A 19712-nucleotide genomic window follows, 5' to 3' on the forward strand; every position below is an offset into this window, starting at 1 on the left:
TTTCAGACCCTAATCTTTTCTCTAAATTCATTTCAGGCTGCAGAGCCCAGTTACCCTCTCAGACCTTGCCTTGTATCAGGAAATTATATCTTTAAAGGGTGCCGGAGTACTAGTGACCCTGCCTCATGTCTCCACAGCCACTAGATCCATAGAGAGACTCAGGCGCCTCCCTTTAGATGATCCCACACAGGCTGTGCATGAACCCTGTGTGCAAGACTCAGCAGCAGTGAGAGACAGGGCAGGTGGTAAAGGGCAGGAAGGAGGGATGCTTTCAGGTCTTCCAAGGCACCAAGCGCTGCCTTGGGTGCTGCTGTAGCTTCTATGTGACCGGGCACCCATGACTCTCTGCAGCTTCCCCATAGGATGCCAGCCAAATAGGTCTCCCAGACAGGAGGTTTGCCACAGAGTCTGGCTTCCATTCTCCTTTTCTTCACTCCATACCGTGACTCCAAGTTCTGCATCCAGCATCGAGGCAGGGACCTCCTTGCACTGCTTTGTACCAGCTGTTCCCACCTCTGCTGTAGCCCACCCCATGCCCACAAGCACTGACTATCTCAACACCACCTTTCCTGGAGCCCAGACTGAGGGAACACAATGCTGAGCAAAGAACTAAAAATGCCTCTCAAATGCACACAGCATGGCCAGTGGCATACGGGAGGGTTTCTCCCTCCGCCTGGCACTCTGCTACTTTCACCAGCTTGTCCCTTACACAACAGATGCCTTCAGCAATCAGTGTTCCCAAAAAGGGCAATTGCATTTTAATCCTGACAACAGCAGCAGCAACTGTTTTCCTAACATTACATGTGCCAATAGCTCCCATGGATTTCAGTAGATATTGGCCAAAAATATGCATTTTAGGCTATCACATCTTCTTCTCAGATTATTCCCAATTAATTGATAAAACTCAGTTATGCATCCAGTCCATTTTCTTCATGTAAGAAGAAAACATATCCACATGAAAACTGGGCATCCTCTGGCCACAAGCCCCACTGCTTTGGCCAGCCTCCGGGCACCTGGCACATGTCCACTGTACCAGACCAGTAGTGCTGTTAGAGCCTACTGACTGCCCTGCCGGTGACACAACAAGATTGCTAAAATCCAAGCAGGTAGCAGCAGGACAGCTGCTCCATGAGATATGTACAGCAATGGTTCTTTCACCACAAATACCAACAGATGTTTTCTCTGTTTTTGAGATCAGAAAGAGGTATTGCTCCCTGTAAGCTTTTACTACGATAAAAAGGAGAATGGATGATGTGAGAACTTTTTTTGTTGTGGTTTATTTGCTCAAAATAAAATAAACTTTTTCATGCAGAAGTTTTTCCATTAAACAAAAAAATACATATCAGCAAAATCCCTGGCTTAGCTAGCAGTTTTTTCTGCTGAAGCATGGCCTGAGTAGAAATGTCCCATCCAGATCCAGGAAGATGTCACAGACTAAGGAAACAGCAATGGCCACTGCAGGTATCTTCTCCCCAGAGGTGTCAATAGCCTCCCCAGGTGGTTCAGGCTGTGACAAGGGCCCCTGTAGCAGTCTGTTGTCAGATCTTTCCCTTCTTTATGTAACCAGCAGTTTCTCAGCCCTCACACAGCAGTGACTCATGCATACAGCTCTGTCCTGTCCTTACCGACCCAGTGGCTCTCATCAGTCCACAGCCCGAGCCAGGGCTCAGCAGAGCTTCCTGGTTCATTCCCTGACATAGAAGGGGATCTGGCTTTAGGACCAAACCCCAGAGGCTTATCTCCAAAGCCTGGAAAAGCCACTGCCTGCTGTGAGCTCAGCCAACAGGCACCAATCACTGACAATCCTCCACGTACAAAGCCACGTGTTGCACAGCCTGACATCTTATCTGACTGCAATGGCTGTGATGTTCTGCCCTGCCTTTGGAGGAGGCTGATCTGAAAGCGTGTCCCCACACAGTACAGGGGCTGTTCCCCAGTGGCACAGCCTAAGATAAGTATCTCCTGCTGGTGTAGTTGATTGTACTAGTGGGCATGTCAAAGCCGAAATCCAGATACATAAACACACAGTGCACTCTCACAGGACACCTCCACACTCTGTCACCATGTGCTGCCAATTAGCTGACAACAACACGATTTGTTTTCAGGAATACTGAGCTGATAAATAACAAAAATAGGAACCTGAGAAACAGGTCCCGGTGACCTGAATCCCAAGCAGCTCTTCCAGAACAAAACTTTCGGTTGTCCCGAGTCACGCACCCTGTTCCTCTGCTGGCCTTGCAAACCGGAGCAGCTGGGCACCCAACCCACCGGCAACCTCATATCTTACCAAGGCTTCTGCCTCCTCACCAGGCTCATCACAGCCCTCATTACAGTCTATGCTCAGACTGCTTAGTAGGTGAAATAGCACTTGAGCATCCTAATGCACTCCAGGGCATAAGATGGGGCAGGAGTGGGGCAGGGGAAGTACCGTCAGAGCCATGAGGGTCTGGAAATACCAGGAAAAGCACCATTGCTACATCAACCCAGGGAAAACAACCACTGCTATTTGAAAAACAGGTTGCATAACATGAAGGGAAGAGAGGGCAGATAAATGGCAACAGCTACTTCTGATGGTAATGCAAGAAACACCACGCTACAGCCCCCCTCCAGAGACTCACCACTGAGTCCCTGACTGCCCAAACCTCCAGATGCAAGACAGTTGCATGAAGCAACTTCAGCAGGCCAGAGAAACCACTAGCAGCTAATCTGCCTGAAGACAGCAGCAATGCAGGCACTAAGAGATAAGAAGAAATAACCTAAATGTCTCTGACTTCATGCCCCAAAGGACAACTGCAAGCTGTGCCCTGCAGGAGCAAGGGGTATTTAGGGAGTCATCTGGGGAGGCCCCACTGATGCCCGGCTCCAGTGCTCCCACTGCCACACACCAGATCCTGCTAGGATGATCCTGGGAGGAACTGACAGAGGGAAAGGGCTTTAGACGGGGTCCAGAGAAGACACAGCCTTGAAACGAGAGCCCTAACTCAACAGGCTTATTGACAGAGAAATGAAGTGCTGCTCCATGCTACAGATACCGCCTGAGGGAAATCAGACCAAGACGTCCAGAGAGGCCACATGAGCACAAACACAAAGGGAGAGCTAGGCCTTGGGCTAGGCAGTTTCTTAACCTGAAGCAGACCCGTGGGTTCCTGGCATGAGAGGGCATTAGTGTTTTGGCTTTCCTTGCACAGGGAATGGGACACACTGGGGAACCTGGGCAGGAACATCATGGGACTGAAGGAACTGTGCAAGAACAGATCTCCACGTTATTACACGTGGACCGTTCGTTTGTCACCAGAGCTGGCTTGGTGCACCAGCTTGCAGTCCATGGACCACAAACACCAGCTGACAGGAAACCTGAAAGACTTCAAGGTAGAAAAGAAGGATAGGAACAGAAAACACCAAGAGAGCACCAGCGAGGTCTCTGCAAGGCTGATGGCCCAGCCTGTGGCCAGCAGAAGGTGAGGGTTGGTGGAACAAGGCTCTGTTCCACAGAGACCTGAGCCGGCATTGCCCTCAGCTCCTTTGGCTGCAGCAAGCCATGGGCTGAGCTGGGAGGGGTGACAGCACAGGGAGGAGGTGAGTGGCGACGTGCAGCTGGGGCAGGAGCCTGTGACGTGCACAGCACGTCCCGGTACCACATCGGAGTCTGTGCCGGCAAACCGGTCTGGCAGGCTGCCTGCTCCCAGCAGCTCCCAGCAGCTCCCAGCAGCTCCCAGCAGCTCCCAGCAGCCGTGGGCCAGGTCCAGGCTGCACCTGGGTGGCTGGGTTCTGCTCTGGCTGCCAAAGCAGACCGCACAAGGGAGCTCTCCATGGGGTTAAGAGGGATAAGTGGGATCCTGGCAGGGTGGGGAGAGGCAGCTGGATGGCTGGGGGCTGGGTACTGCACCGGCAGTACTGGGGCTGGGTCTGCTGATGCAGCCAGCACCCACCATGGTACAGGTCTGAACCCAAAACAACTGCACAAGTGCAGTGGAGAGCAGAGCAGGGCAAAGCTGCAGGGCAAAGAGCCTGGGGTGCTGAGCAGGACGTTGCCGAGCCCCACACTTGGCTCTGCAGGCATCAGTGAGAAGAGGGCAGACCTGCCCCCTGCTCTGGCCCAGCAGCCTGGCCCCAGCCCCACTACTGGTATTTCCAGGCTGGGGTGTGCAGTGCTGGCGGTCCCCACTGCAGGCAGACCCCAAGAGCACACAGGAGCAAAGCAGGAGTGAGCCCAGGGAGGCACCTTGTTGTGCCAGGCTCGCCTCCCTGCCACCTTCCCTAGGCTGGAAGCATGGAGCAGTGAGCGGAGCAGGAAGCAGCCAGCACACGGGGTGTGCTGTGGGCCCAGAGGGAAGCAAGCAAGAGAACGCAATTGAGGAAGCTCATGTCTCAGTTGTGTGCGTCTCAGCCAAAGTCCAAAGCAGGAGGCGCTTACAGAGAACAACAGAAAAATTCCAGCGATGTTATCTGCCCCCACAGAACAAGATTAGCCCAGAGGGAAAAAAAAAAAAAAAAAAAAAAGAGAAGCTGTTTTCAAGCTGGGCCAGCCAGCTCAGTGGCTGGAGCACGCCAATGCGGCGGTCAGCCGCTGGCCTGGCTACATCTGCCACCTCAGAAGAAGCACAAAACCCCCCCGTGCCTTGCTCTGGCCTCAGACCTTTGCACCACTTAGCGGCCCTAGTGGGTGCAATGCTGCTGGCGGTGCGCAGTCCTGTGTCGCCATGAGAGCAGACAGGCAGCCGTGCATCCCAGGGTACGTGCAGGGAGCTTGCATGTGAGCCACCTACACGCCTGGCCACAGAGAGGCCAACCATCTGCAGCAGAGCCATGTGGAGGCACAGCCTTCCCCTCCCCAGCATCTTTGCTGCCAAACCAACAAGTTGAAGGAGAGCCTACTTTCCCTGGAGCTGGCCACCAGCTGCACACATTTGCTCTCAGCATGCACAGTCCGTGCTTCCAGCAGGGCTATCAGGGAGCAGCCTGTCCTTCACCCCCCTTCCTTGGGACATTTGCACTGCTAGCCTCTGCCTAACACCTTCTGCTTTTTACAAAGTGCTTCTATCTAAATGCAGATGAGGAATCACAGGATAATGTAGCACCTGCATTCAGCTCTCCTGGAAGAACCTTTACCACATAGACAGTGGGGAGAGGGAATTTTGGGTTGCTGCTGCATGGCTGCCTAGCCACCAGACCATCATGGTCCATGCCCTGGAGAGAAGCCACACCATGCTCTCTTCGGATCTCTACTTGTTTGAATTCAAATTAAAGTGCTTTTAAGAGACTATAGTTCTTTCATGGCTGACACAGCCACAGTTTGGGATGGAGGGTTTGCCCAGCTCATGCAGTCAGATTCCCCATGTCCTGCTTGGGGCAATGGTGTTTGCCCCCTAGCTTGTCAACATCAGACCCATCTGGAGACAAGCAATAAGCCCTTAGGATAAGATAGGCTCTTATTTTAGGTCTCTAAAATAAGCTGCTGTTGGCCAGTACTCCCTTTTGTCAGAAACTCCTGTGAGACAGAGCTACACTCTGTGTCAAGAAGCTTAATATTTAATTGAACTTCTAAATCTTTGCTTGTTGACATAGTTACTTAAAGACAAATTGGAGAAACTCCATTGGAATTTGCTCCTGGTTCAGTGTTTATAGGACCATTGCTTCAGCTGGATTTCTCAGCTTCAAAGTAGAGTTTTTCAAACCACTGTGATCATCCTTACAAACAAAAGACGACAGCACACAGCATTCCTTTCTCCTCTCCCAATTGCCAATAAATGAATCTGCTTGGAAAGCACTATACGTGCAGCAGAAATTCACTAGGATCCTTTCAAGATATGGCACAGAGAACTCTAGAAGCTGAGAGTGAATGTTTCGTTAAATTGGATGTCCCGACATAGTCAAATGTTGAGTAGAAAAGTTTTTAACTCCTTGGCAGTGCAGGGAGAGGCAGTGCACGTGCTCCCCCAGAGAGACCATGTAGGAATTGGACCATGAGGAATCCTTTCACCAAAAATGGAAAAACAGCTAGCAAATTCTGGCACTGTGAGTGGGCAACATGGGATGTGGGCCACCTCAAGTCCAGCAAGATCTGTTTAGCCACGTTGTGCCTGGCTCATGCCTGTTCTTTCTCTTCAGGAGGCTGTCACACTGGTAAGGAGCTGGCTATGGCTTGGTGAGCTGTTCTGGCAGCTGCAACCCACTCCTACTGGTATCTTCCTCAGGGACCCTTCCTACTCTCCCTTTTTCGAATTCCTAAAATTTAGATGCCATCTTTGCGTGATTGCAGGGGGTCATGTGAGGATAGAAGGTTCATGGAGAAAGAGATAGGTGGAAGCTGGTTGCCGCCACCCAAATGTTTGGTCCCTGCTCCTGAGAGCACCCAGGAAGACCAAGCTGTGGGAAGCATCCTGAGGGGCTCCCAGCCCTGGGAGCTGGGCTCAGCACACAGCATACGGCCGGGAGCAGCTCCAATACTTCCCAGAGGCATTGGACATCCTGCACAGGTGATCAGCTGCTATGCTCGGTGACTGTGAACATCCAGAGGTGCTGGGAGAAGGGGAATGAGTAACCCTCCAGAGACAACCTACAGTGTGCACGGGCCAGAGGGTAGGGCAGTGGCATGTGGGCAGCTGCGCACCACAACTGTTTGCATGGTCCTTCATGACTGCATTAGAGAAGCGTGGCAGATGTTATGACTGCCTTGCTGTTTAATAGCTGTCCCTCTTGCACACAATGTTCCCTCGCCATTTTCTGCACCTCAGGGAACTCAGTGCTTGTTCTCATGACTCAGATCTGGCTTTGTCTAACCCAAGGTCCTCCCAAATGCCAGAGTCAACCACCCATGCCTCACACTGCCTTGCCCATGGGAGGTACTGCAAGCCAAAAGAATGCAAGAGGAGCAGCTATTCCGATGCCTGGCATCCTCTGTACTTTAGGGGGGAAAAAAAATGTTTCAGGAATCCTTTGTGATTCAGATGAGGAATTAAGTTGTTGTGGAGCTGATTTATTACAGTTACAGCAGCATGAGACAGTTTTACCTGATGAATCTCAACATAGGTCACACCTCTGCAGATTTCCAGCCTTCCACTCCACATTTCTGCTCTTTGTCCTTCAGTGAGTGGGGGACTGCAAAGGGACTTCTTCCGGATGTTTGTCCTTCAAAGACAAGCTTCGCCCTTAACAGATATTATTTCAAATTGCTTTAGCTTCTATCTGCACACCTCAATTGCTTTGAAACTTGCAGGAGCTCTGCAGAGCCAAGCATGGAGTTAGACTCCAATCCAAGAATTTTTGAATGATGAGGTTCCTCAGATCCTTCTGTTGACACCCAAATATATGGCTCACATGGTTACTCAAATTGTTCTGCAGTCTCCATGCAAAGGTAAATTACACCCTATAGCAGAGGGTGGGTTCTAAGATGAAATGTATAGTGGAAATTGCTTGGTCAGAGGAAATTCCACAAAATAACCTCTGCCTGGTCTCCATCCATCAGTACCTCCTACATCCTACTTCTAACCACTCCCCACCTCTACCCCCAACCATACTTTTTGAGAGAGAGAGAGAGAGAGAGAGAGATCTTGGACTGTAGGTCAGTGACTGGAATTAGCAAGAAACAGTTGCCACATATGCAAAACATTTAAAACATTGCAAAATAAAAGTGTTCATGTCTCTGCTTACAAAAAGCTCCTGTCCATGCCACCTCTTGTCCCCAGGGTTTTGGGGACATGCAGATATTGCCACAGTGATATCACTGGAGCTGTGCAGTCAATGCATGATGACAAAGGATAAAATATGGGGAGGGAACATCTTCTATAAGCAAAACCACAAGTAATACAAGCTAGCTGTAAAACAGGCTGCAAGCACCCTCCTAAGAGTGAAAAGAAAATTTTGCAATGTTCTGGTGGTCAGATTGCTAAACTGATGCCCACCCACATGGGTGCCTTGACCTGGGACACAAACACACAGGTGGCACTTCCAGATTCCGAGTCATGCAGAGCCAAACTAGTGCCTCTGGAGCAGCAATCTCATTAATTCCCAGACCAGGTAATCCACCCTCCATAACACAGGGCTGATGACACCAGCATAGCCAGACTGGGGAAGTCCCATCTCAGGAAGCCGTGAATGACACACTCCTGGAGGTGGCTTATGTGATGACTTTAAGGCAGAGATGGCCAACCGACAGCCCCCAGGCTGGATCTGATATGCAGGCAGTTTATCTGCTTTCCCGGAAAGGCGAGTCAGTCCATGGACTCATTACAGATGGCAGGGCATGGGGAGATGGAGGAGAGATTGCAAACCTGGGGCTAGACCAAGTCATGTGAAGTGCCATGTAAATACAGCTGCAGTGGTTTGGGTCCTTCATACTTGAGAACTCAGCGTGACAAGGAAACACTGCTTCTTCTGCGCCAAAAAGACTACTGGGCAGCATGAAGCGCATCAAACGGGTCTGTGCTGGTCCTTGTGAAATAAAATATTGCTGGTTAGAGAATGGGAGGTCCTCAAGACACAGAGCACAGGAGGCAGGCAGTGTGGCAGACGCACATCTCTCTACTGCAGTGCCTCCCACACCCATACCCTTCCCTTGCAGGCACTCAGTTCCTCTCAAATCACCACAGGTTATGCCAGTGAAACATCCAGGGGACAACGTAACAAGATAGATCAGACAGCTGATCTCAGAAGCTCCATTTCTGGTCAAATTATTTTCAGTCTGGATGAGTTGCTGATCTGGCTTCTCTTTCCAGAAGGAGAAGGGACATGAACCAGTGTGAAGAGGGAATAGATTTTCATGCTTCATGTACAGTAAGCATGCTCTTTCATCTGCCGACCTGTTTCCAAAGTGAATGAGCTATTTACCACCCTTGGGGTCTTCTATAATTCAAATGCAGAGAGCCCCTTCTCCCTGTTACACTTGTACAGGAATTCCTGCCACTGACCAGAACTTGCACACCACACTGCACCACTCCTCCAAGAGAGAGAGAGGCTTTCTTGTCTGGAAAAAATTGCAAAGATGAGGGCAGACACTCCCCTCATGTTTGCTTCTCACCTGGGTGTGCATCTGCATATGAACTCTCAGTCAGACAGGTATATGTACGCGAGCGTGTGTTTATTAGCATTAAAAATGCATTTGTCAAAATCTCTAGAGTTAAAAAACAATCATTACATAATTACATTAAACAATTAAACAACTGATTCATCACTTAGAGGCTCACCAACAACACCTGAAACTCATCCCAGCCACTTAAGAAGGCAGAAGGTGACAAACAAAAGCAGCTCCCAGAATGTCCTGGAGGTTAATGGCCCTGTGCTCTGTCCTGGTAAGGGAAGACATTTTCTGTTCCTGGCTGCTTACGTCTACAAGCTGATGGCTTCTAGGCATTATCTGCTCTAAGCTGCTGCTGCTTTAAGGCGTTTTGATACAGAGATATTCTATACAAGTAACCCTTCAGGTCAGTGCTGTGTGATTAGGCACTCACCCAAGATGCCTAACTTCAGTCCCTTCATGATAGTGTACACTTAGACCTCATTTCTCCAATAATGCAGTTAAAAACAAACCTCTTCAGCAACCTTTGAAAAGCTTTGTTGGCACTTTCTTCTGCTCAGTGGGGTCCGTGAGTATAATGAATATGCAGAACACAAAAATGCTACCTAGCTCAATGCAACAGCCCGCTCCAAGTCTCCTAAAAAGTTCTGTATTCTTATTTGAGCCATGATCTGTAACACTGAAGTTAAAGGCTGCACAGGAAAGCACACAAACAAAAGTGGAATGAAGTTGGGGAAGCAAGTTTAACTTTGCCGTCACCTGCCTTCCAAGTGGGTAACCATGCAACACTAATACCTTCAAGAAAGAATTCTCTGGGTTCTTTCAGAACACAAAAATAAAGGGGAAAAATCACTACTGTGCTTTTGTACACTACTAGAAAGTGTCATGGCCTGTAGAGAGCACCAGTGTCACTGTAGGTCCATGGTAAAATAATTTGTCTAACATGGGTCTGTGGACAAGCATGTGTGTTCTACTGGGACACAGCAATTAAAAGCTGCACTAACGAGGTAAAGACACTACTGCAGAAAGTTATACTAGCAAATCTCTGCTTGTAACATTCATGTGCTGGTAGCTCTGCTTAGACAATATTGGTGCATACCTGCTAGGAGGACACCGCTGGCAGAGTAATCAACGCACCTAGTCAATGCCGCTAAGTAACTGACCTCAGTCACCTGGGCTGGTAAGGCTGCACCATGTGGTAGCACCCCATTGCTGACCACACAGCCAGAGCTGCCATCAAGCAAGGGTCCTTCTCACAGTAGGCGGCACCCTCCTGCACCAGGGTGCACACTCACAGGGGCCAGTGTGATGCAACCCTCAACAGACATCTGCATGCACATCCTTCGACACGAACAAGAAACACAGCACGGCCACCAAAATGGATCCCTGCACCCCCAGCCAGCCACGTGATCAGGTAGAAAGTCTTTGTCAGAGGGACACTGGGGAAGAGGAAAGCACCGGTGGGGTGATTCCCTCCTGAGAGCTGATCTTACATGGTTGGCAATATTAAAGGCAAACAATGTCCCTGCCCAGGAGACAGGTGAGGACTATGTCAAATGCAAGAGAACACAACACGAGCAAATGCAGTTCAAAATTAATGCTTCACACGAGTGCACCACCATTCCCTACATGCACGGGCTGGGAACAGAAATGACCTGCCTGAGGCTCCACAGCCACCCCAGGCCCACTCCTTACTCCAAAGCACATGAGCCCAGTATTGAACAGGGATGACCCACGTTTTCTGCAGCCTGCGGTCCCTGGAGGAACTGTGGCACCTGCACCACGCTGAGGACTCCCCAGTCCCACCCACCGGGGACTCCGTTGTTCCCATGCTCCCACCCCGCCACTCCACAACCTCTGCCCTTGTTGGTATCAACACGCGACACCAGGATGGCAGCCTGTGGGGGCTGTAACACCAGGCAGCGCGGCTGGATCTTGGCATCCTGTTCAGAGCAGAGCTTGCCTTAAGGCCCCCTTAAGGATTAGGAATCCCCAGCAGAGCACCTGCAGGACGCTGGGCGCTGCTGGGCTGGCGGCCCTGGAGCCCACCCACCCTTTTCCTCCCCAACCTGCCCAAGGAGCCAGCCCCTCGGATCCAAAGGGGGGGGCACCCGAGCAGCGGGGACGTGCCAACTCCGGTGCCCTCCACGCCGGAGGCAGCTGGCCCCCCTCCCTCCCTCAAGTCGCGCCACATCGCGACCGCGGGGCGCTCCGAGCACGGCTCGGCGGAGCTCGGGGAGCCCCACGGCAGCCGCAGCGGCGGCCACGGCGCTGCCCTCCCGCCCCGTCAGGGGCTGGGCGGCCCCGGGCCGCGCTCCAATGGGTGGCGGGGGGCCGGGCCGGGCGGCCCGCCCCTGCCCGCGCCTCCATAAGAGCGGAGCGCGGCGCCCCGCGCCCGGCGAGCTGAGGCGGTCGAGCGGGCGGTGGCGGAGCGTGGACCCTGCGCAGCCCCAGGTCGCTGCGTACCCGCGCGGGCAGAGCCCGGCTCCCCGGGGCGGCAGCGGGGAGGCCGCAGCTCGCCTCGCCGGGACGGGGCGGCGCTGTGCCCGCCAACCAGCCGGGGCGAAGGTGGGGGTTGCTCCGGGATCCTCGGTAAGAAGTCTTCTGGGACGGGAGCGGGGAGCGGTGCTGCCCGCGGGAGCCTCGCCCTGAGCCGTGCGTCGCCTTGCAGGGGCCCGGAGCCATGGCTGAGCACATGATGATGTCCATGAGCCACGGCGGCGCTGGGCTGCAGAGCTACCGGATGGGTGTGAGCGGGCTGCAGGGACCACCGCAGCACGGGCAGCATGTGCTGAGGACGCTACCCGCAGCCGGTCAGATGATGCCGTATGGAGGGGCCGGAATGGATGGTGCGATGAGGCCGAGACCCAACCTCAGCGGACAGATGAGCCACCACCAGATGCAGAATGCAATGATGTTCAGTGGCCCGAGCCAGCAGCAGCAGTATATGGGGCCAGTGGGCACCCAGCAGCTCATGGCTAGCATGCACCTACAAAAACTCAACACCCAGTACCAGGGTCACCCACTGGGTATGAGCAACGGGCCCATGGGAGCTGGTGCTCAGCAGTACAGAGTGGGGCCAAGCCAGCACCCAGGCATGCAGCACATGCCCTCACCAGCACTGACCTTGAATGTTATGGACACTGATCTCATAGACGAGGAGGTTTTGACATCCCTTGTCCTGGAACTGGGGTTGGACCGGATTCAGGAGCTGCCAGAGCTGTTCTTGGGACAAAACGAGTTCGACTTCATTTCAGACTTTGTTAGCAAACAGCAACCCAGTGCCATCAGCTGTTGAGGAGTTTTGAGCTCCTCCTTGTGTCTTAGTGGTTTTGAGTTTGTTTGTAACTTCCTTCTCCACCTGCCATCCTCCTCCCTTCCCATGCCTTGCCCTGTCCTGGATTCCTGACCTCCCCAAAGAGACAATCATCGGACACTGGCTTGCAATGGATTGCTTTTCTCTTCTGTGTGGTTTTTCATTTGGGAGTTCCTGGGGAGGGGGTGTGTACCCCGAACAGAACAGATCAAGAGCTCTTGCTGTAGAGCTGCCTCTAAATGGCATTAACAGGATTTCTGGCTTAGTAGAAATAATGAACTTATGACTTTCCACAACTAGGCTTTGAGCACAGGAAGTGATGGGCAGCTGGCATCCCCGCTGGTAGCTGGATTTGCTGGAGGATTCTCTGGTGCCAGCAAAGTTAAAGGACCCCTGAGAGAGGATTGTCTCCCTGCCTGGTGCATGGTTTGAAACAGTTTCCCCTTGCAAACATGGGTGGGGCTAGATATTTCTTGGGGCTTCTTACTGTGACAGTAAAAAGGTCTTCAGTCTTGTCTGTTCAGCTCAGAAAGGGGGCACTTCCTTCCAGCAAGCTTTTTTTCCTAACTGGCTGAGAAAAATAAACTATGCCTTGGGGAAGGGTGTGCATAGGTGCCTGAATGTTCATTTCTGTGAAACTTCAGATCTCTGACCCATACAGCTAATCAACTGTAAAATTTACTGAGTGTTTGGGCTGATTTAGGCATAAGGCTTAAAGCTGCAGTCTAGCTCCACTTTTTTTCCACCTCTGAAACCAAATAAAGACCATGCAACTGTATATTCCAGATCTAATCTTATTTATTTTTCCTATGATTATTTATTTGCAAAGGGCTCCTTTTGTTATTTGGATTTGGGACTGCTGGGAATGATGCATGGAGAGTACTGCAGCTTTAAGATGCTGGCTTCAAAAAAAGAAAGCCTGGGATAGTTTGCAAGCTGCTCTTCAGGCAGTCACTTCAACGCTAGGTCTTTATGCTGAACACACAGGGCTGTGTAAATCCAACACCCTTCTGAATGTGATAAAGATGACTTGATTCCTAATTCCCTTACTCAGAAAAGGTTAAATGTAAAAGCTAGTGGGGTTTTGTTTCCTCTGCTGTCTCTTGTTTCCAGGCACTGTGGAAAGCTCCTGTTAACTCCTAGTTGCTGCTGCCCCCTGCTGCTGACAGCTTCTGGCAGCTGTCATTCAACGACCAAGTGAGAATGTACAGATGAATTTGCAAATAAAAGCTGAAACATCTCCAGTGTGCATTTGTTTAGTGCTTGTCTCTGGCACAGGTGCAGTATTGAGCACTGGGGAGAAGTGGTTTGTTTTCTTGTTTTTTGCTCTCATCAGTGGGCTGTGAATCCAGTCACTAGTGTTCGCAACCTGACACCTAAGCTGTAAGGGTTGTTTGTAGTTTAATGCTTGAACTAAGTCAGTCCTTCAAGCGTGACTGGGAGGATGAGATGCTCTTCCTCTGTACTGAGGGTAGTTTCCCAATGTGGATGGTGGTTGCCCTGTCGTGGTGGCTGCTGCTTGCAAGCTGTGCAGTCCTACTCCTGGCTGATCCAAGGTGCCCAGAAAAGAGGATGGTGACTCCTTACGCTTCTCTCAGACCAAGTGCAACTCTAACAGCTGGGTTGCAGCTATGCTAAGAGATCTCTGCTGCTGTTTTCTATACCACGAAGGCTCTAAAATTCAAGACAGCCTTTGGGATGTCTTATTCCTCCATAGCTGAGATTTTTCTTTCTAAAGGGTTGCTGACCAGTCTTCTTGCAATTCAGGAATATTCCAGGGATATTCTACTGTCTTGTAGAGATGGGGCAGTGGATGCTGTTATTGAAGTGGCTAGATAACTGACCACATTTCAGATTGTCAGATTGCCTGTCACTGTCCCCTGGCCCTGTTCCTTGCACAGCTCAATAGCAAGTGTTAAAGTCTTGTCCTCTCCTTGTAGAAAGCTGTTGGTGATTATGCTTGTGCAAGCTGGAGAGCTGATCAAAAAGTAAATGGCAGGACTTGTGTTGCAAGTGCAGAGAGAACTGCTTGGGCTGTTTAAGACAAAGAAGAGCTTTGCTTTCTCTTCACAGAGTTTGCACAGAGGTTGTAGTTAAGTGGCTAGGAGTTGGTGACTGGTTTTACTCTTCAAAGTAAAAGTAGCTGAACCCCCAAATTAACAGGCAAGTTCTAGGCTGTCAGGCGTAGTTGGGGGGCAAGCAGGCTGTGTGATACACTATTGTGGCCTGTAGTGTTACAGCTACAAAGCAGGGAACCGTGTCCACCCCACAGCTGCAGGACTGTCAACTTCAGTATTCTGTGAAGTGGTTTCCCAGGAACAGGAACACATTTCTCTGTAAGAAGTATTTGGCATTTGATGCAATCTGGACAGAGGAACATGTCTGCATATCCTCTTGGCTCTGTCTCTACATCCTGTTGGAAGGCTGTGCAGTACAATGTTGGTTTAAGTCAGAGCACAGGAGCTGAAACTACCAGAGATGCAGAGTGACTGGAGGGTCCCAGTCAGAATTGTCTTGGGAATTTGTCCTAGCAGGCTTAGTTGAGTTTATTTCAGTGTCAAGTGTTTTTTTTTTTTTTTTTTTTTTTTTTTTTTTTTTATAAATGCAGATTTCAGAGCAGGAATGAATTCCTCAAGTGTGTTACCTCTGCTTTTCCCCAAAATATAGTGCTATGGTCAGCCTGTGTGATTTCCTAGACAACTCAGGCCAAAACCATGTATGGTTTCTGCTAGGGGTTTATTGCTAGGTATTTTCACTGGGTTAGACTGGATGCGTCCAGTCATCACCTCCTTCCTAATGCCTTCTTGGTTTAGGTGCAGTTTCAACTACACTTCTTCATGCTGCCTGCTTTGTATGCCTCTGTATGCCACATGACCTGCTGCAGCAGTACGAAGTGCAGCTTGGGCTGCTCTGTTCTCCTTCACCACTCTGCTTGACAGGGAAGTCTGGCCATCCAGGTTTCCTGGCAGGGTGGCTGGCACGGCGCAGTGAGAAGTGCCAGGTGGCATAATGGGGAGACCCAGCTACCTGGGTCTGCAGACTAGTTTCTTGAAGTCATTCGAGATTACCAAAAATGCATCTGTGCTGAACTCTGCCTTTCTCAACAAACTGTCACTGACCAGCAGCAGGCAGGAGGGCAGCAGGGTGATGCTCCAAAGCACTGATGTCTGTAGGGGGCTGGCAGGCACCACAGAGCGCTGCCAACCATTGCTGAATGACAGCACCAATCAGTCTGGACGCTGAGGACAAAAGTGGCCTCCATGCAGGATGTGTTCCTCCAACCCAAAGATGACTCTTTGTATCGTGTGTTTGTGTGCACAGAAAACAGGTGCGAAGCACCTCTGATCTTGGCTGGACCCTCTGTTACAATCCAAACAGACTCTGTAATTATACTCACGGAGCCTGGATCTTGAGGCAGCCTCTGAGAGTACGTGAGCATGAAAGTACAGAAAGGTATATACATCCCTGTCTGACCACATGTGTTCTCAAGGTGATGGAGTTTGCTGATAATGCTCGGTGGTGCAGAGCAGCAGAGGACTGGAGAAGGATCTGCTAATAGTGAGTGGCTGGGCAATAGGATGAGCAATGACTGGTAATATTAAATGATATGTGTAGAATTGGTCTTTCTTGACTTCACACACAGTGCTGATCTCTTAAACTAGCTACAGTCCCTCAGGAAAGATCTTAGTGTTATAACGAATATTCCTATGAAAAAATCTTAGCATGCTGTTCAGCAGGAGACAGAAAAGCAGCGGGAAGGCTGGAAGTCATTTCTCTCCATTAGGAGAGAAATAGAAAGAAGAATCAAACAATGAGTGTCCTACAGTATAAATACACAATTTAGCTGCATCCTGTGTACTGTCTGTACTAGTGAATTGTCCCAAATGCTGGCCTTATTATCACAAAAAAAATGATAACAAAGCTAGAGAAGCTGTAGAGAAAGGGAAAACGCCTGAGGCAGAGAAATGTTTCACAAAAAGAAAAAAAAAGCCCAAAAATACACTGTGACTTTTCAGTTGGGAGGCAAAAGACTGGGTGGCAAAGTTTGATAAAACAAGTAACAGGGAAGGTGAGTAGGGAATGATTTTCTCCAAGTGTAATGGAAGGTATCTGTTAATCTCTGCAAATTTAGGTACTGGAGGCCAGGTTCACACCTGAGTGAGCAGAGGTATCTCTTCATGCAACATGTAGCTCAAACAGTAAAGCTCTTCCTGACAGTGATTGCTTGGGGGGGATGGGGGAAGGACGACACACATTACATGAATTCTTCTGTATGATCAAAAACCCAGCTGACGGTTAAGAACTGTTAAGAGCAGAGTAGGAAGCTCCGCAGAGGCCATCCCTGGATGTCTGCATGGATCACCTCCAACTTGGACACTGTGTGCTGTCCTCTTCCTACCGCCTCCCTGGCTTAGAGGAGAGGGTGGAACTGGGAAAGGTTCAGAGAAGGGCAGCTAGGGTGTTCAGAGTTGTGGGGCAGCTTCTGTGTCAGAAGCTAACCAGAACTTCTCTTCAGAACCAGAGCTAACCAGAACTCTGTTCAGAAAGGATCTAAGAAGCGATGCCATTGTTCACTCTTCTGCCTGTGCGAGAAATAAGCATTAAAGGAGACCTGGCAAATTACAGGTCCAAAGCAAATTGAAGGAGGTGGGTTTTTCTACAGCAGGTAGTTGGGCTGTGGGACTCCACTCGACAGGACATCGTAGATATGCAAGGTTGCTGAGGATTTGAGGCACAGCTGGACAGCTTCCTGAAAAAGAAATCCATGGAGGGTTTGTAAGCACATTAAAAATGTCTCGCTTAGGAGGCTGCAGAACAAGAGAGGGTTAAGAACTGGAAAACTGGCCAGGGCAGTGACACGTGTGCTTGCCTTATACCTGTGTTCTTCCAAAGCCATCCACTGAGGACAGTCTTGGAGGCAGGATATGAAACTAGACAGTGTTTTGCCTGACCCAGGACATCTCTTATGCCACAGGATGTGATAGGTGCTGAGACACGTGGCTTCAAACAGCAGACAGACAAAAGACTCGAGGAAAAAATCCACCTAAATAAAGATCCTGGTTTTGATCCAGGATGTTTCTGAGCCACAGATCATTCAATGCCAGAGAGTGAACCCGGGAAGGAGCACTGCAAGCCTGCCAGGCTTCCCTCTGCCCTAGGCACTGCTGTCACACACCTCAAGGCAGCACTGTGTACCCCAGGAACCTGCGGTCTGACAAAGCCCAGTGTGTCACCCATCCGTGTGTGTATCATCCCTCGCTGTCCATAACCAGAAATTTGGATTAAGATGATAACTGCTGGGGAAGGCCAAGGCAAAAGTCCATCTAGCCCTGGAGAGGAAATTTGAAAAATCATGTGATTGTACATGGTCCTTATGATGCTCCCTCACAGGTTTTGGAAAGTAGTGGTCTGAGGAGCTCCTGAGACACACATTACATCTTTACCATGTTAAATACACAGCTGTGGACCTAACCACTCTAAGCATACGTTCACTTTTTAATTCATTGATATGTTTTACTTCAGCAGTATCTTTTGCCAATGAAATCTGCGAGGGAGTTATGAAGGTGTAAGCAAGCTCCTCCTAAGATGTTTAAGCTCTGTAAGCTCCTCTTCATTTTAAACCTGCCACCAACTTATTTTGTTGGGTGCCCCCTAATTCCCAATCATTCCATAGTCATCTCCTGCACACCAATAATGATTTTATAGCTTCTTTGATGTTCCTTACAGAGCCTCTTCTCATTCAATAATCACTTCATGATGTAGATTGTCACTACCACCTTTTTCTGTCCTGTCTAGTTTTACAGGATGGCATAAGAAACAGCAGTAGTTTAAACCATAGGTGTGTAATGGATTTCTCCAATGCTAAAGTTAGGTCTGGCTGTTCTATTTTTCATTCATTCGTCAAAGAACCACATAAAGATTTAGACTGGAAGGGACCTTTGGAGGTCATTTTATCTAATCTCCTGCTCCAGCCAGGACTGTCTTCACTAGAGCAGATTGTTCAGGGCCTCATCCAGTCAAATATTGAAAACCTCGGAGGATGGGATTTCTCCAGACCCTTGTTTCAGTGCTGCACTGCTCTCATTTCTTTCCTGATTTCTTCTATTTCAAGTTGCTTGCTGGCTGGCACAAGCACTGCCCTGCTATTTTCAGAGATCCATATGCAGGGACTCCATATATCTCTCCCAGAGGATAATATCACATGTGTAGTGACCTTTGCATGTACTGCTATGGTTCTCTCTCCTGTGAGCAGTACTGGCCTAGGAGATTGAGGAAGACCACCTCTGCATGTAAAAGACTAGCGTAATTGTTGCCCAAATGCCTGCATTCCTAAAAACTGCACCCAGGCACCATCCCTTTGTTCTCCCACCATCTCAAACACTTTCCGGGGTGTTCGTGATAGGGTCATTGTCCTATCTACACTACAACTGCCAACTTGTACAGACTGATGCCATCATGTCATAAGATGTTTTGCCCTCCTTGCTGCCCATGATCTGCTATATTATTTCCTCTGCGAGCTTCTCATCTATGAACCCTCCTCCCTGATCCCCTCCACCATGGCCATACCAGGAGACAGTGCTGTCTCCCTGTGAGATTCCGGACTGCTTCCATCATCTGACATGTATTCAAGGCACAAGCAACCATACACATGACATTCAGGGTGACACTCCCCTGAACTCAAGGCTGGGTTTCAGTTTTAGGGCTCCGTTTCTTCACCTTTCTCTTAAGCCTTGTATCTTTGAGTTTGCAATTGCCTCAAAAGTTTGGGGTGAAGAGTCCCATCTTCTCTTGTCCATACTGCCAGGCCTTCTGACATGGGCGCTCACATATTCTGCATCCCTCTCCCCTTAGAAAAAAAAAATGGTTGAATTTTCCTGATTTTAAAACAGCAGGAATAGGCTTTGCTCAGCTCCTCTGCAGCACATTCCTGGGTCAGTTTGTTCCTACTAAAGACACACAGGACAAGAATACAATTTGCTCTTGAGACATCTTGACTTTGCTTGTGAGTCCTCTGGACTATCAGAGGGGTGAGGAAGGAAGGAGATTTTGCAATTTTCCTCATCTTCAAACACTTCCAAAACACTTTTAGTAAGAAATATTCAGTCAAATATTGGCTACAAGAGAGAACTGTCTCAGATATGGTTTCCTCCTTTAGCCATGCTGTAAATGTTACTAATCAGACATTCACGGCTCATAAAAAACAAAACCATAGTTATACCCAATATTATCCTGTTCAGTTTCCAAAACAAATTACAGCATTTGCCTCAAAGGACAAGCTGGGTGCTCAGGACACCCCTCATACAAACAGCACCACACCTGCAATAGGGTTTAATGCCATGCTCTGAACATTAGCTCCCATCCCATCTTATAGGAAAGTGCTTC

The 19712-nt window shown here is 49.6% G+C and overlaps 1 protein-coding gene across 1 annotated transcript; it reads left to right on the forward strand.

Moving 5' to 3' along the window:
• Positions 1-11414: 11414 nt before the first annotated feature.
• CITED4 (Cbp/p300 interacting transactivator with Glu/Asp rich carboxy-terminal domain 4) lies at positions 11415-13569 on the forward strand. The gene is made up of 2 exons (XM_035565057.1): positions 11415-11605; positions 11685-13569. Exon 2 carries the CDS (start codon positions 11697-11699, stop codon positions 12309-12311), a length of 615 nt encoding a protein of 204 aa, XP_035420950.1. The 5' UTR covers positions 11415-11605; positions 11685-11696; the 3' UTR covers positions 12312-13569.
• The last annotated feature ends 6143 nt before the right edge of the window (positions 13570-19712 follow it).

Source organism: Cygnus atratus, chromosome 23 (genome assembly GCF_013377495.2).
Source record: "Cygnus atratus isolate AKBS03 ecotype Queensland, Australia chromosome 23, CAtr_DNAZoo_HiC_assembly, whole genome shotgun sequence".
Lineage (NCBI taxonomy): Eukaryota > Metazoa > Chordata > Aves > Anseriformes > Anatidae > Cygnus > Cygnus atratus.